Genomic DNA, 16,705 nt, shown 5'->3' on the forward strand with positions numbered 1-16,705 from the left:
GTTTTTATCGGTTAACAGAGACCGTTCAAAAACACAAATCAAGCACGTTACTTTACCGCTTTGCAAGAACTACGTAGGTATGAGTTCATCACCACAAATCGAGGATACGTAGGAGCAAAAGCCCCGCTTTAGTCGACCATCCCTTTTCAAAAACCAAGAAATCGTTAATGGTCCAATGCTTTAACGTTTCTCTCCTTTCGAAATCAAAAGATCGTTTAATGGTCCAACACCTTAAATGACCTTTGTTCCGTTAAAATCTATCTTGCGAAAAAAAGATAAAAACAAATTAACCAACGTTCAGTTCTCAAAGAACTATGTAAGTCTGATTTCCTCATCGCAATTGAGGAATACGTAAGAGCAAGGGAAACACCCTTGTCAACCACAAAAAGATAAAAAAAAATACAAAAGACCCATGGAAAGCTAAAAAGCACATAAAAGGGAAAAAGATAAAAACATAAAAAAGGAAAAATATAACAAATTGAAGACATGATATTGCACATGTGAGCCTCGCGTCGCCCTCCCGCTGAAGGGTAGGTAGTGACAATGAGGATCAACATGCATTACGAGGAAAGAATGGAAAGTGAGGTAGCATAATTCTGTTAGAATTAGAGTGAATGTTTGTTCTAACAGACTTTTCAAGCATGAAGTTAAGGTTTTAAAACAAAACGTTGTGCTTTCACACTCTGACATTAGTGCTCCCATACAGTATGACAGACTCAAAGCCAATTGCTCGAGTCTAAAACTAGATGAGAAGCCTCCAACATATGGAGTCCATCATGCAGTTGGGAGAAGGGGAAAAGAAGTGGAAGAGATGCTCTTGCTATTACTCTCCAAGATCATGCATATGTTGAAAAAAAAAACAAAGTAATTCTAGATTCGAGACTAATTCTACAAAGTGATCTGGGAACCTCCTCATACTCCTACTCTTCCAAGTTGTCTTATTCTTTTGTCCTCTGATGATGAATCAAGTGGTGAACTTTTGCGCAAGTTAGACGAAGAAAATGTTGTCAAACAAAAGGGGGAGAAGAAGTAAAAGAGGAAGCAAAGTCTAAGGGGGGAGCACAAGTTAGAAAAAACATCATTAAGGGGATATTTCTTTAGAATTCAAATTAATTATAAAAATTTATGGCATTAAATACCAATAAAATAATAACTAATTATTTACCAAAAATTAAATATTTAAATAATTCTAAAAAAGGAAAAAAAACTCAAACTGCTCTTTGATCAATTTTTAGTTCCGCCCCTACTAATGAGCAATTTTTTTTTTTAAATATACTACTAAAAATTATTGTATGAGTTTAAATAAATCATTGTATAATCTTTTAGAAAAACAAATCGAATGTTGAGTTATATCAAAGTTTACTTTTCACAGTAGCTATTGTACAATACAGTATTCTTTCTTTTGCTATCTAATAATTTGAAAATAAATTCTTTTTAATTATTATTGTCGTCGTCAGTAGTCATCATTATTATTGTAAAAAAAATGATCCAATTGGTAATATAACTCATTTAGATTTAATAGGTTTTTTTATAAAATAATTATTAGGACATTTAAAAAAAATTATGGATAACATTGATAACATTTTCTTATCATAATTATGTTATTTGTGACATCTGAAATTAATGATTGATATTTATAATATTAGGTCTTTAAAAAACACATATCTAGTTTATCTGCTGTATAAAGATATCTTTTATTATATGTTCTTAAATTAATTTTAGAAAAACACATAATAATGATTATTATTATTATATATATATATATATATATATTAAATAAACTTTATTTTTTATAATTTATCCTCAATCATCTAATTTTGACATCACTATAATAAATTAATAATAATATTATATTTTAATATTGTAAATTAATTTTATATTATCATTTAATTGTATTTAAATTAGTTTAAAAATCAAAATAAACTTACTATATATTAAAAATTATGATTAAATAATAATATTAAAAATTTAAGACAGTAATGAATTTGATTGTTTTACCGCTTACATAAAATATAATTAAGATGAGCTAAAGAATGAATTTGATCTAAACATTAGAATATGGAACAAGTAAAACTCCATGATTATCATTAGTCACCCAAGAGCAGAGGGGTCATGTTCTGTATGCAGTCTCCACGTGTCAAAATAAGAGCCTGTGCTGATAAAAATCCTGGTCTTGTTCCTTGAAATATCAACAGTATTTGTTGTTGTTGTATTGCAGTAAGTAACAGCGAACGAAGAAGAAGAAGAAGAAGAAGAAGAAGAACGCAGAAGCCACGATGAGTGGCAGAGCCATGATCTCCTGTTTCTCTCCTCCTTCAACAACTCCATGCTCTGCCCCCATTCCACTCTGGCGCCGAAACCACCTCCTCCATGCAACTCCTCCACCTTCGCTACACCTCCTCTCGCGGCGGAGCCACCTCGTTGCCGGCGGAAGGAGGGTGTGGGTGAATGTGAAGTCCGAGAAGAACTTATCCGAATCCCCCAAGTACGAGGATGATGTCGTGGTTCAGAAGAAGAAGAAGCGTGGTTTGGATAACGTGGAAGAGGAAGCGAGGTGGTGGCAAGTGTTTCCCAAAAGATGGGTCATTGTGGTTCTCTGCTTCTCAGCTTTTCTTCTATGTAACATGGATAGGGTATGTAACTATGTAACTATGTGTAATGTGTGCTTCTTCTTTGATCTTTCAACTGCGTTGTTATTGCTTTCTCAATTCATGCTATTTTGTCTGTTTGAGAGAGAAGCTTTAGAAGAATCAACCATGTTTATACAATAAAGCTCGACATAGTTGGTAATAGCTAGTTCCTTATGTTAGGAATCCCACATCCTGTGCCTTTGGGGCACAACTTATATATTTATTGGGTAACTTCACTTAATGCCAATTGTTTTTAAGCTGAAATCTAACACCTTAAGTATGCTAACAAGAGTGTTTGACATCCCACACTAACTAGTGATATGATCAAAGTAGTATATATAAGTGAAGACACCCCTCATCATAAGTTAGCTTTTGGGGATTAAGTTAGACTCATACCCAAATTCAAAGGTGATACCAAAGTCTATTTTAAGACAATGTGTTGAATATCCCGCATCAACTAGTAATATGATCAAAATAGTGTGATATAAGTGGGGGTACCCTAAATCTCATGAGCTAGCTTTTTGGGATTGGGTTAAGCCCAAATCCAAAATCTAAGAAGAGGTTCAATTTAAGGCTTTGTTAAGAGAGGCAAAATCTACTTCGGTTGATTTCTACATCTTGAAGGGATTAATTAGTCTATGGCTATTGGTTGAGATAGACCCTTGGTGTATGCCAAAAGAAAAATAATACTGAATATAGAGGTTCAATTTCATTTACTCGATATATTAATTTTTAGTGTCAACATGAAACAAAGTTTCTCTCCATTGTGGTCAATAAGATTTATAAGATGCAATAAGTTTTCTAAAATTGTTATGGTATTCATATGTGACTTTTGTATTTTTAAAATGTACAAAGTAATGTGTTATATTGGTATCAGGTTAAGTGTAACAACTTTGAATTTATAGGTCTTGTGAATGTTAACTTTCAAATATAAGAATCTCAGGATAATTTTTAGTATGTGGATCTTAGGCTAAAAATTATCCTGAGATATGTATAGCATTATGTATAAATATATTTTCTATATTTAGTTTTTATTTCTAAATATGTGTGATCAGAGTTCACTGAATTAAACCCATCTAATTATGGTTATGTCATAGAAAGAAATAATTAGATCATATGGTTCAATTTGCAAAACCTTTGTTTAGTTAGCACTGCTGTGGAGTCTTCAGTTAGCTTCTTACCTCTTAGAAACTTCCATTGATTTCCCATTTGCAGGTAAATATGAGCATTGCTATACTTCCTATGTCTGCAGAGTACAACTGGAACCCGAGCACTGTGGGTTTGATACAGTCTTCTTTCTTTTGGGGATACCTCCTCACTCAGGTAAATGTGGTTTCGTTTTGATAAAGTTTGATTAGTAACTTTTTCTTGCATGTGTGACTTTAAACTTAAGGCCATGAGTTTGAAGCATAGCTAGATTTATGTTGCAGATTGCTGGTGGAATATGGGCTGACACTGTGGGAGGAAAACAGGTATTGGGATTTGGCGTGGTTTGGTGGTCTGTTGCGACGGCCCTCACTCCTATAGCTGCCAAACTTGGATTGCCTTTCCTACTAGTTGCTCGTGCATTCATGGGGATTGGTGAGGTGTGTTCTGCTAAAATGTTCCAAATGATATGGTTTCCTGCATTCTACTACTAGGAGAAAGCTTAATGTTGCTACTATGTTGGTATTGGTAAAAGAAAATATCTAATAAATAAAAACAATGCGATGTTTTTTTCTCGTAATCCATGTGACTGATTTTAGTAATGATTTGATTTGGAGAAAACTTAGGTATGATTCTTTAAGTGTTGTACTGTTGTTCGTCCTATTCTCCCATCAGAATTGGAGTTTCATCTTGGTAAACATTTAATGCTAACATTTGTTATGCTAATTACTGAAGTAATACTCTAGTTCTTATCTGAGAACAACACAAGCAACTTAAGTTTTGTCCATTTTTTATTTATCTTGATGATGATACAAGTTTCTGATGACTTTCTTCCATATGGACCTAACTTCTTTTGGCCTTTTCCCTTTCTAGGGTGTTGCTATGCCAGCCATGAATAATATTCTGTCAAAATGGGTTCCTGTGTCAGAGAGAAGTAGATCACTAGCGCTGGTCTACAGTGGCATGTATCTTGGATCAGTCACTGGACTGGCCTTTTCTCCCTTCCTAATTCATCAGTTTGGATGGCCATCAGTATTTTACTCCTTTGGTTCTCTAGGGACAGTCTGGTGTTCTGTGTGGCTTAGTAAGGTACGATTTGCGTATGTAAAATTATTTCCTTTGCATTCTGAACATGGAAATACTTGCACACACATTTTCTTTATTGAAATGCTTTTTGTCTAGAAGTTGATTCTTTATCACGAATTATGTAGCTGTAACATCTTTTTTGTTTCTGAAATGTTCACCATCTTGGTAGAATTTTCTATTTGCTGACATGCTAATCTTTTCTGTTCTTCTGGGAGTGTAGGCACATAGTTCACCTCTTGAAGATCCTGAACTGCGGCCTGAAGAAAAGAAGCTCATTACTGCCAACTGTTCCTCCAAGGAACCTGTGAAAACAATACCTTGGCGATTAATTTTGTCAAAGCCACCAGTCTGGGCTCTGATAGTGTCCCATTTTTGCCACAACTGGGGAACTTTCATTCTACTTACATGGATGCCAACATACTATAACCAAGTAAGTCTTCCTATCTTTTTTGGGCATGTTTCTACTTGATGTGACGAAGCCAGAGCTAGATTTATGCTGTTTATTTTATTTTTAGTTCCTACACGGTTGTGTATGAATTTACCTAGATGATAAAGTCTCCAATACCTATGTAAGGAAAAGTTCTTAAGGAACCACAGCTTAAAATATATATTGCATCATCTGGTTCTAGGTATAATATGTGACAATGGACAAAGAGGAAGAGGGAAAACTGGTGCTATAACTGACAGTAAAGTAGCAAACCATGCAAATGATGTAAATAATATAAGCAGAAGGAAAGAAAGAGGGAATATTAGATATGTGCATCGTTTGCTTCTCATTATGTAGTCCATAGCCTTAAGCCACTTCTTTTTGTTTATTTAAGTTTTTTTTTATTCCATTTTATTCAATTTTGCTCTTTTTTTCTTGTGACCTGGAAGTCAACATCTTCCCTCCTCATACCCCACTAGATGGCAGCCTCATGTTTCTTGTCACCCTTTCTAATTCTGCTTAATTCCAATTATTAGGATTATTTATTTGGGGATTGCTGATATTAGTGTATTTTGATTACAACATAAATGTCATGCTATTGCTTTGTTCTTGCATTTGCTTGCTAATGCTTTTGGTTTGCCTGAAGAATTTTTTCCCCGTTCTAATAACTATAATAGAAACTGGGGTTTATTATTTCTTCTATCTTTCACCTAAAACTCTAATCAGCCATTCATTTTGATATCTTCTCATCCATTTATGACATACTCTTGTTAGTTACTTAGTTGTAAACATTCAATGTCATAAAATTCATTATGTGAGCATGTTTGCTGATGTTTGACGTTTTAAGCATCCTACTTGACACATTTGTTAAGCCGCCATTCTCAGCATTATCAATATTCAAGTTTATAGAGATGAGCTTTTGGTTGGATATATGTTAATATCCTGACATACAAAATATTTGGATTTGTAGTCTTCTTGGATATTTGAAAAACAATTGACAGTGTTTAATTAACTAAAGTTATTTTCATATATCTAGGTCTTGAAGTTTAATCTTACAGAATCTGGGCTATTTTGTGTTTTACCGTGGTTTATAATGGCTATTTCTGCAAATGTTGGTGGTTGGATTGCAGACACTCTAGTGAGCAAGGGTCTATCAGTTACAAGGGTCCGCAAGGTATCATCTCCCTTCAATATTTTATTTTGTTGTACTTTGTTGGGATTTTGCAAGTGTAATAAATCGCCCAAGTAACAAACTAGTGAGTAGATATAGTCTCTGTAGGGACTTGTGCAATAATTTGGGTAATTACAGTAAATTAAGTAGACTACGAAGATTAAATTGTTGAATGTAAAGCAGAATTAAAATGATTTTATGGCGAGAAAAACTAGTAGGGAATTCTGTCTAATGCTTGCTAGACGTAGAAAAACGGGTTGTCACAATAAGATGAAATCGTCAGGGTTTAACTTCATTAAACTAACTTAGCGCATTACCAATTATCCTTATTCAATTGAGACTACGTTATTATCAATACACAATTTATCCTAACCTTAATTCCTTAGGCGAGAGAACTTAAGTCCTTTGACTTCAATACCAATCCCTTGAAAGTGTAGCCAAACGACTTGCATTAAGGATAAGGGTTTTAACGATGAACAATCCTTGTTACACTATCCCTAGGCATAAAAATTATTCATTGTCTTCTTCAATTCACAGTTCAAATAGATTTTTCCAAATACAATTGAACACAATGAATCAAGTAATTAGGTGATCAATCAAAGGCAATAGGCACAAAAGAAGAACAATAACAATTGCTTTATTGAATAAAAAAAGCAGGAATTAGATGAAGGTAGTCTAATTACACCAAACCCAACAGACATGGAATTAGTTACTCATAGCTATGGGAATCAAAGGATTTGATGAAGAGAAAAACAAAATGCAGTCCTTGAGCTTAGACGCCGCCAAACTCATTTTTCTTCTCTAAAAACGATCTTTCTTGCCCTCTGTATTCTTGCCCTCTTCCTAAATCATGGGCCTCTTATATTAGTAATAGCAGTTGGGCCTACCTGATAAGCTTGCTTAAGTGAGCATAACAACATTTGAAGCCTCCAGGTATATGGCTCACTTAAGCGGGGCTAAAAGGCTCACTTAAGTGAGGTCAATGAATTTTGGACCTCAAAATTTTGGCTCACTTAAGCGAGGTCAGTTGAGTGGACTTCGTGGGTCTTTATTCCTCCTCTGTTCCATTGAGTGAGCTTCCTACTAGTTCTCCAAAGGCACCCTTCAACAAAATCCTTCAAAACTAACCAAAATGCAAATATCAAGAAGAAAAAGTAACAAAACTAAATTTCTAACTTGAAAATGATTTTTCAAAATTCAACTAAATGAAGTACGAACATATAGCCCAAATGTATAATCAGAAATACTACAAAAATGCAAGTATAGGTAGCAATTATCAAACTTCCTTTTGGAAAAACAGTTTGGATAAATTCTTGACCAACTTCGTTTATATAGAGGGCTAGGGAACTATTGCCTATCCTTGTTTTGTTTGCATCGCCAAATTGTCATGGGTTCTTACACTTGTTTTATATAAAAATAAGTTCAAACTGGATAATATTTTGTTTCTTAATTTTAACGATTTTAATTTGAGAAAAATCGTTAATACATTTTTCTATATAATTTTCTGATATGTTGCTGGAGCTGTAGCCCAAGTTTTTAGGTTACAATTTATTCATGTGGCTTACTTTTTAAGAGGTGCATAAAGCTTAAAAAATATTTCTACAAAATTTGGAGACTAATATTCTTTGTCTTCTCTGGCCTTAAGTATGTAGCAGCCTACTGCTTTGATTACTCGTTTGCTAAACTTGATTCCATTGCTACAAAGTTATAAGCTTCACAATGTAGTTCTACATCTTTGCAGATAATGCAAACAATTGGATTTCTCGGGCCAGCTTTCTTCTTAACTCAATTGAGCCACGCTAATTCTCCTGTGATGGCTGTTTTGTGTATGACATGCAGTCAGGTTTGCTTCTTGTTTTGTATTTGAGATATTTTTAATTCTGAGAAGGCAGTCTCTTTGTAATCCTAACATAAAATCTGCTTATATTTGTGTCTCTTCTTATATGTTTCTGGAGAAAGTTACTTAATACTTGTATAAAGTTTCTTTAATTTAAGTATCTCACTTCAATAATTTTATTATGATTTTTAGTTCATACTGCATAATCTGAAAATTTGACTGGCAAATATAAATTTTCTTGGCAATGGTGTCTTGGAACTTCTCTTGATGAGCATAACTACACATTCTCATTTTGCTAAGTCTTCATATAAAGTTAGAAAGTGTTGGTTCATCCATTCATTCCATTGAGCTTCCTCTTTCATAACTTTTTTCAAATTCTTCCTGAATAGGGAACTGATGCTTTCTCTCAGTCCGGATTGTATTCAAACCATCAAGATATCGCCCCTCGATATTCTGTAAGTGGATTCATTGTACTTAGATTTTTCTGCAATTTGGAGTTCTACATTTGATATGTTATATGTGGAATGAGGATGCAACAAATACTTTTTAGGCATGCTAATTCATGGCCATCTACTGTCATCTCACAATTAGTTTGTTAAATAGTAATGTCATTTGGGAAGGAAAAAGAAAAAAATATTTATTTCCTCTTTTTGTCCTTAGGGCATATTGCTTGGTTTATCTAATACCGCTGGAGTATTGGCTGGTGTCTTTGGAACAGCAGCAACAGGTTACATTCTGCAGCATGGTAAGTATTTGTTGCTCATGTTTTCTTGTGAGGTTTTGTTAGTCTTAAACCCAAATTTTAAGTGAGCCTATCCTAGAATCATTATTGAGTCAATTATGTATATGTCTACACCCTAGATGTCTATTTCTAGGCATTTGGCTCACTCATATTGATCACACCTTAGATTTCTAGTCTTGGGTGTGTGTTGAGGTTCCACATTGACTAGAGATGTGCCAATGTATCCTTATAAAACTTGGACAATCCTCACCTTACTAGTTAGTTTTGTGAGGCCGAGTTAGGCCTCATGTCTAAATTCTAAGACTTGAGCTATTAAGTGATGAATCAAGATTCATTTTATTACATCTCTTAATAGTTAATTAAGATTGAGTATATCTTTGAATTGTGCACAATCTGTGAATATTCTTAGTGAGCCTTTTGGTATTGTTGGTACTTCCATTTTATGCAACATGGTGATGTGTTCATACTGTATTTCTAGACTACTGTCTCAGAATTTTTTTATTCAATTACCTATTTTAGAGAAACAGCATGGTTCTTTATTGTTTCATTTTGATGATGGGAATGGAATTAAATTAACAAAATAAAATAAACCCAAGGCTTTGGTTTGAGCACATATGGCCTTGACATTTAGCCAACTATGCAATTATGCAATGTTGAAGCTTTGTAAGCAAGCGTGAGTTTACTGAGGTTCTTCCTAATTTGGCTTTTCCTCTTTTCCTAAAGAAAACATTTACTTCCTTGTTCTTTTCGTTAAATGGAGACCTATGATCATATAATTAAAGTTCTAAACCACTTCAGGTGATTTTGGAAAATTTCTACCCTCCTGTTAAAGTTTTGTAGCACATCTTGTGCTTAATACTTTATTGAAATCTGATCTTTGGGACAAGAATATATTACCGTTTGTTTTCTTCGACTATTTTCAGGCTCCTGGGATGATGTTTTCAAGGTTTCAGTTGGGTTGTATTTGGTTGGAACTGTGGTATTTAATCTTTTTTCAACTGGTGAAAAAATCTTGGAATAACTTACTCTCATTGATCATTGGTACTTGTCATGCCACATGTATAGATAAGTCTGGAGTACTTTCCCCAGAAGAAGCACTACGAGAAGAATAGGAGTTTTAATTAAGAAGCAACTCATTTTACTTAAGGCTTTTGTGCCTCACAGAATGGTAAATTTTGTGGATAGAGGAGCATTGGAGCATATAGATCAGAGGGATGACAATGTGTCCTTGAAAGAGGAATTGGCATAATTTAGTCCCTGATGTTTTTATCAAGGGAAAAGGTTTAGAAGATTCTACTCTGAAGCTTCTGTTTTTTTTCCCATTTTTGGTGGGAAGATCATAGTGATTGCTTAACTTAAAATCATACTTGTAAATATAATTTTCATACCAACACATCAATTTTGTAACAATTCATCAAGAAAAGTGATTTATGTGGTATTATTCATCAAGCTTCTTTTCTTTCCAATTTCTGATCTACCTGTTTTCCTTGCATCCTTTGGTCAAATATGTTGGTAATGTGAGTGTTGCCATAATGAAAAGTTGGAGTTGGATGCTTCAATTTTTTTTTTTCTTATGGGCATCAATTGATAGATATCTCTAATGTATTGGGACCTACGCTTGATTCTTTTTACACGAGTTTATGCATTAACACGTGATACAAAATTAACATTTACATCATTCTAATGTACTGGGGTAAAAATAATAATTTCAGTACTGTTTCTTGTAGTGCACTTAATTCATTATTTGACATGAGACTTGTGTAACAGAGGTCTCAAGGGTACGTAACTTAGGATTTTTCCTTCCAGAGATCGATCATATTTAGGAGGAAGAAAAACTGGCAACAATGCATGCAGAAAATTTACGATTATTAATATAGGTTTAAGAGCCCAAATTTCATTTTTGTTGGTACAAGTTTGAATTTAAGATTTGGTGTAAACTATTAAGATTTTCGACTATTAAATCGTTCCTAGTAGGTGGGTTTAAGAGTGGAATGATCGATTTATTTAAAAAAGAGGATTAACACTAACACAAATAGTTCATTTAAATTTTGAAAGAGAAATCTATAGTTAATAAAGGTTATAATATTTAGTTTAATAAGTTAAACTATAGCAATGGTAATTACATTGTTAAGGAAGTGATGAATTGCTCTCTAAGAACTAATACAATGATATTTTATAATATAAATTGAGTTGATACAAAGATGTTGGAAAATAGAAGTATACAATGAAACTTCGAGATAGAATAACCTACAAAAGGAAGTAAGAAAACTTTGGGTGAATTTCAAACTCTTTAAACTAAGGTATGTATGAGGTGGTTGTGAGTTTTTGGTTTATGGGTTTCAAATGCAATTTTCACAACAAATTTTTTTTGATAAAAATAGAGCTGAAATAGTTTTTAAACTATTTTCAAAATATTTTTTAAACTATTTTCAAAATATTTTTACATTCATTTTCAAAACTTTTTACTGTCACAGCTGTTATTACCATCACCACCACGGTCACCCCAACCATCATCATTGTTGTCACCACTACCAATACCATCATTGTGAGGAGGACGCCATTGAGATTGTTGTTGTGACTTCAACAATTTTGGACATTGTGCTTTCCTTAAGACATATTTTTGTTAAATGGAGCAGCAAAGACCGTTGGAGGAGTAGAGAAAATTCTTTTGTCAAAACGAGAGTTGCACTTAAGTTGTATTTCTTCTGCCAATAGCTCATTAACTACAACATCAACACTAAGAAGGGGATGATCGTGTAATATCATCCCACAAAACCCCTCAAAATCATCTCAAAGGGCCATCATAAATTGAACCAAATGTTGTTTCTCTCTAACGTCAGTACACACTTTGAATGCCTACAATTATGTAGGTTCATTTAGAGTCAGTTGATCTCACAAATTAGACATAGCAAAATAGAAGTCTTGAATCCTCATGTTATGTTACTTTGCTTAAGAACTCGAATATCAATTTACAACTAGTATTGTTTTGCAAAATTATACAGTACATACACCATTTTCAAATAGTTTTGAACATCCTTAGTCAAACCATACTTTGCAAGTTGCATCCCTATCTTTGAGTTGTTGACTTCCCAAGTTTCCAACTCCTTTGTAGATTTTGCATTCTGCTCATCTAGAGGCTTGGCAAAAGTTCCATCAACATAGCCCCACATTATCTTGCCTTTCAATAAAATTTCCATTACATATATTGCTCCAATATGAATAATTTTGTTCGTTCAACTATTCACTAAGTAATCGAAGAAAAACATCCTTTCCACCAACCATATTTGACAAACGAAAACAATAACAATGTAGGACCAAAAAATGACATAACAAAACAAATTACTAGAACCACCAAGTCGGAATAACAAAAACAAAATCGTGATAGAAACAAAGAGGGTTGCAACGATCAGAGGATGCACAAACTAGAAGCATGGCGAAGTTGGGGTTGCAAAATCATAGAGGGAGGTGCAACAGAACTAGGTAGTAAACATGGTCACGTCAAACAAATTAAATTTCGGAAGAGAAGAGACAAGCTCCCAATCACAAAAAGTTTTCTATAACACTACAATAACACCTCAAACCTCGCAAAAGTTGGACACAATGCTATAGTAATTCTCAATCACAAAATAGGCTCTGATACCATGTTAACATAGAGAAGAGATGAGACATAGTGGAGAAGAAGAAATGGGGCTAGGGTTCCATAACATTAATAATTGTAAAGTATGTACAATACAAGGCCCAAAAGAGTAATATTTATAAACGATGAAATTATCATTAACTAATATATATAATATTATCTGACATCACTCACGTGGTTTGCATGACTCGAGTGGAAGGTAATGCATTTTAACTTTCATGAGTTATCGGTGCACATATATCATGATTGCCGGTTTAGCTAGACCAGACATCTTCATGGTGTCTCAACCTAAACAGGTTACTGAGATGTTAGTCCAAAATACAAATAAAGACATTTCATATTATCTTTTTTTAAAATAGAATCTATTGTATTTTTTTGTTTGTAGTAATCAAAAACAGATATTAAGAGTTTATAATAGTTCATACGTCATATTCAACCAATTAAGGTAGACCCCTCATTATTCAATTGCATTTGAATTAATAAAAATACCCTAAACTAACGTATATGCCAAATAAGGTGGCCAACTACTACAAGCAAAAGGTTGCTCGTTAATGTTATTTAGAGTGTTTATAAACATATGAATTCAATGGGAAAAATAAATTAATTGTCATTAATTTAACTAGTTTAAAAAGAGGCACTTCGTGCCTCTCGGTGCATTTTTGAAATAAATAAGATAAAGAAAGGGTAATTTAGGAACATGAAATATATATACCAAAAAAGATAATTGTCTTTATTGATAGTTATAGATATCTTTGATAATGAAAATGTACGGATAAAATGTTTTTATCTTTGCCGTGTTTGTTTTATTTTTCGTCCTTAGAGTGTTTTAAATAATAATTTTTCTACCATTTGAAGTATTTTTTTACTATTTAAAACACTTTAAAAACAAAAAAACAAAAAAAATATATTTTATAAGAACTTAAACGGATTCTTTTCAGAAATAAAAACAAAAAAAAATATTAAATTAGGTGAATAAAAAATATTAAACCAAATATTTATTACTTGTGAATTTAATTTAACTACTAGGACACTATTCCACTTCTTTCAAATATTAGCATGGGAAATTTTCCATTAAAATCTTAATTTGCACAATAGACACCCAAAATACCAATTATCCTATTCCCATACTTTGATAAATTAATTATTCAACATTTTAATTGAAAACAATATTCAGTGAAATAATCTCATTTTATATGACCAAAACTTTAATAAAAGAAGGATTTCATATTACGGTTCTTTAAAGTTAGGAGACAAAGTTTTCAGTAATTATATATTTTGCGTATTCGTATTATTGATGAACAATAAGAATATGTAAACCCATCTTCCAACAACTGTAAACCGTAAACTCAAATTTGACCCACCCACCCAACCAAACAACAAACGATTTCACTCTTCACCCTCCCAGAAGTAAATATACAGAAAATTTAGAAACACAAATAAATTGACATGTATAACAATGAAATGACCATGTTGCCCTTTACACTGTGCATCACCAAATCCACCCATTCTTTCTATGCAGACGTGGTGGCCTGCGGTTGAAGCTGACGTGTCTGCAAGAACACGCGGAGCCCATGCTTCATGAAGAGAGTGAGCGACATCTTCTGCTGCACCCGGTGACCGGGAACCGGCGACAGCCGGTAACGCAGAAGCACAGCGGAAGCCACAGACTTCATCTGAAGGTAAGCTAAGTCCTTCCCCAAACAGGTTCTCGGTCCAGCGTTAAACGCAACGAACTTGTAACCGTCTTTTGGCAGTTCGAACCGGTCTCCCTGAACCGATAAAAACCGCTCCGGTTTAAACTCCATGCAATCCTCGCCCCACACGCTCTTCATTCTCCCCATTGCGTAAATCGAATACGTCACCGTTGAACCTGCCGGAACCGCCGTGCCGTCCGGCAACACATCGTCGGCGATCGCGTGCTTGAAATCCTCCGGCACCGACGGATACAAACGCAGTGTCTCAGCTAAGGCTGCTTTTAAGTAAACCAGTTTCTCCGCTTCTTCGAAGTCCACTGCTTCCTCTGTCCAGCACCGCTGGTCGCTGCCGCGTGTGGAAGTAAGCACCGCCGTTAGTTCGTCGAGAATCTTCTCTTCCACGTCGGGGTGGTTCATGACGAGCCAGAAGAACCAGCTTAACGCCACCGACGACGTGTCCCTGCCGGCGAGGAGGAAGTTCAACGCGATTTGTCGCAGAGCGGCAGCACTCAGTGTTTTTCCGGCACCGTCACGCTTCTTTATGAACCTTGATAGCAAGTCGTCGGAAGGCGATTTCTCACGAGCTGAAACGGCGTCGTTCATGTAAGTTTCGACGATCTTCAAACTCTGATGTATTTTCTTCTCCTTACCGATGCCAAGAAGCTTCTCGAATCTCCATATTATGCCAGGGTACAGAAGCCTAATCATAGATGTATAAAAAAAATGTAAAAAAAAAAAGAAGAATTTTCACATTATATCAACGGAAAATTATCATTAGTGAATTTTTATAATAATTATTTTAAATATTTTATCGTTAATATTACAAAAATTGTCAGGTAAACAGATATTAAACTAAAAATATATAAAATTTTAGTATGTATAACTTTGAAGAATTTAATTTATAATGATAACAAAATAACAAATATCCAATAAGGGTATTCCCATTTCATCATATCTCTACAATTTTTTTTATTAATTTGTGCTAGTAGAAATTATTATGAGAAATCCTATGATGATTTATATTCTTATTAAGAAGCTTTCTTTTTGTTGTGTCTAAATTCATTTAATTATTGGTATAAAAGAAACAATTAACATCTAGCTTGCCTTTTCAAAGTTTCATAATAACTCTCTTTTCTTACTGTATGTCCTTACACTTAGAGTACATAAAATAGAATCAAATAAGATAATATAAATATAATAGCGGCATGAATTTGTTTAATTTTGAACTTATAATTATACACACATATTAAAAAGAATATTTTGATCTTAACTATTTATTCAAATTATACAATTGAGATTAGTATTTTATATTCTTATGTTTTTCAGGTGATACGTTTCCCAACAAATAAGATGAGAGGAAATAATTTTAATAGTACAATTTATTAAATGAGTGGTTAAAATTAAAATAATTATTATCATTCTATAACACTGACCTCTCATGCTCACAAGATATTATGGTTATTGTCATATATGATGAAACTTCTAATAAAAAAATTTAAATAAAAATAAGGAAAAAAATTGAAATTATGTGAACACAGCAAAAATTTAGTGGTACCTTTGCAAGGTGATTTCTGTGGCAGTGTCAAAGGCAACAGTGAAGGGGTTTTCGGGTAGTTCCGGCGAGAGAGTTTCGGGGTCTTTACCGAAGGTGAGTCCACAAATATTATCAAAGGTTAAACGCAAAAGAAGGTCTTGCAAATCTACCGAGACATTTTCCTTAGCAGCTTTATCCAAAATGCACCAAAGACGGTTTTTTATGGTCCGGTTCACCCAGCGAGCCATGGCTTGTCTTAGGGTTCGGGTGGTGAACTCTAGGGCAGCGGTTTTACGTTGCATCAGCCACGTGTCACCGTCGCTGTTGAAGATTCCTTGGCCTAGGAGGTCGTGGAAGGCTGCCTGCCAGTGGGGTCCCTTGGGGTAGTTGTCAAACCGGGTTCGGAGGATGTGTTCTATGTTTCTAGGATTGCTAGTGACGGTAAAGAAAGCCTGCTTGCAAGCAAAGAAGGGGAGGGTGAGGGTGCAGGTTTGGTAGGTGGCCGATCCCTCGATTTGGCGGAGGTTGGCAGCCATCCAGTCGTGAACCCGATTGCGGTTCACGATCATGCTTGGAAGGCTACCAACCAAGGGCCATACTTTTGGACCGGTTAGGGTTCGAGCCAAGAGATGGAACCAAACGAAATATGCGGATAAAAGAGCAGCTAGGGTGAAGAGAAGATGGAGTGTATCCATTTGCACCATTCTATGTTGTTTGGGCAGTTTTAATTGAGATTTTGGGGTTATTTGGAGTTTGAATTGATTGAAGGGGTTTTTATATATATTTATAGGATGATATGAT

The 16,705-nt window shown here is 34.3% G+C and overlaps 2 protein-coding genes across 4 annotated transcripts; one reads left to right on the forward strand and one right to left on the reverse strand.

Moving 5' to 3' along the window:
* The first annotated feature begins 2,186 nt into the window (after positions 1 to 2,186).
* On the forward strand, positions 2,187 to 10,477 carry LOC100787020 (sodium-dependent phosphate transport protein 1, chloroplastic). 3 transcript variants are annotated; one of them, XM_006591147.4, is made up of 11 exons: positions 2,187 to 2,633; positions 3,846 to 3,953; positions 4,061 to 4,216; positions 4,650 to 4,865; positions 5,083 to 5,292; positions 6,326 to 6,463; positions 8,202 to 8,303; positions 8,687 to 8,752; positions 8,958 to 9,042; positions 9,963 to 10,018; positions 10,105 to 10,477. In XM_006591147.4, the coding sequence occupies exons 1-11, from the start codon at positions 2,277 to 2,279 to the stop codon at positions 10,162 to 10,164; spliced, it is 1,554 nt and encodes a 517-aa protein (XP_006591210.1). In that variant the 5' UTR covers positions 2,187 to 2,276; the 3' UTR covers positions 10,165 to 10,477. The 3 variants fall into 3 exon arrangements, with proteins under 3 accessions (XP_006591210.1, XP_006591211.1, XP_003538283.1); XM_006591148.4 differs by lacking the exon at positions 9,963 to 10,018; XM_003538235.5 differs by having other exon boundaries at positions 2,188 to 2,633; positions 9,963 to 10,477.
* Positions 10,478 to 13,932: 3,455 nt separating this feature from the next.
* On the reverse strand, positions 13,933 to 16,705 carry LOC100787559 (cytochrome P450 86A1). Its single transcript, XM_003538236.5, has 2 exons — positions 15,926 to 16,705; positions 13,933 to 15,070 (listed from the first exon to the last, which is right to left on the reverse strand). The coding sequence occupies exons 1-2, from the start codon at positions 16,606 to 16,608 to the stop codon at positions 14,188 to 14,190; spliced, it is 1,566 nt and encodes a 521-aa protein (XP_003538284.1). The 5' UTR covers positions 16,609 to 16,705; the 3' UTR covers positions 13,933 to 14,187.

Source organism: Glycine max, chromosome 11 (genome assembly GCF_000004515.6).
Source record: "Glycine max cultivar Williams 82 chromosome 11, Glycine_max_v4.0, whole genome shotgun sequence".
Taxonomy (NCBI): domain Eukaryota; kingdom Viridiplantae; phylum Streptophyta; class Magnoliopsida; order Fabales; family Fabaceae; genus Glycine; species Glycine max.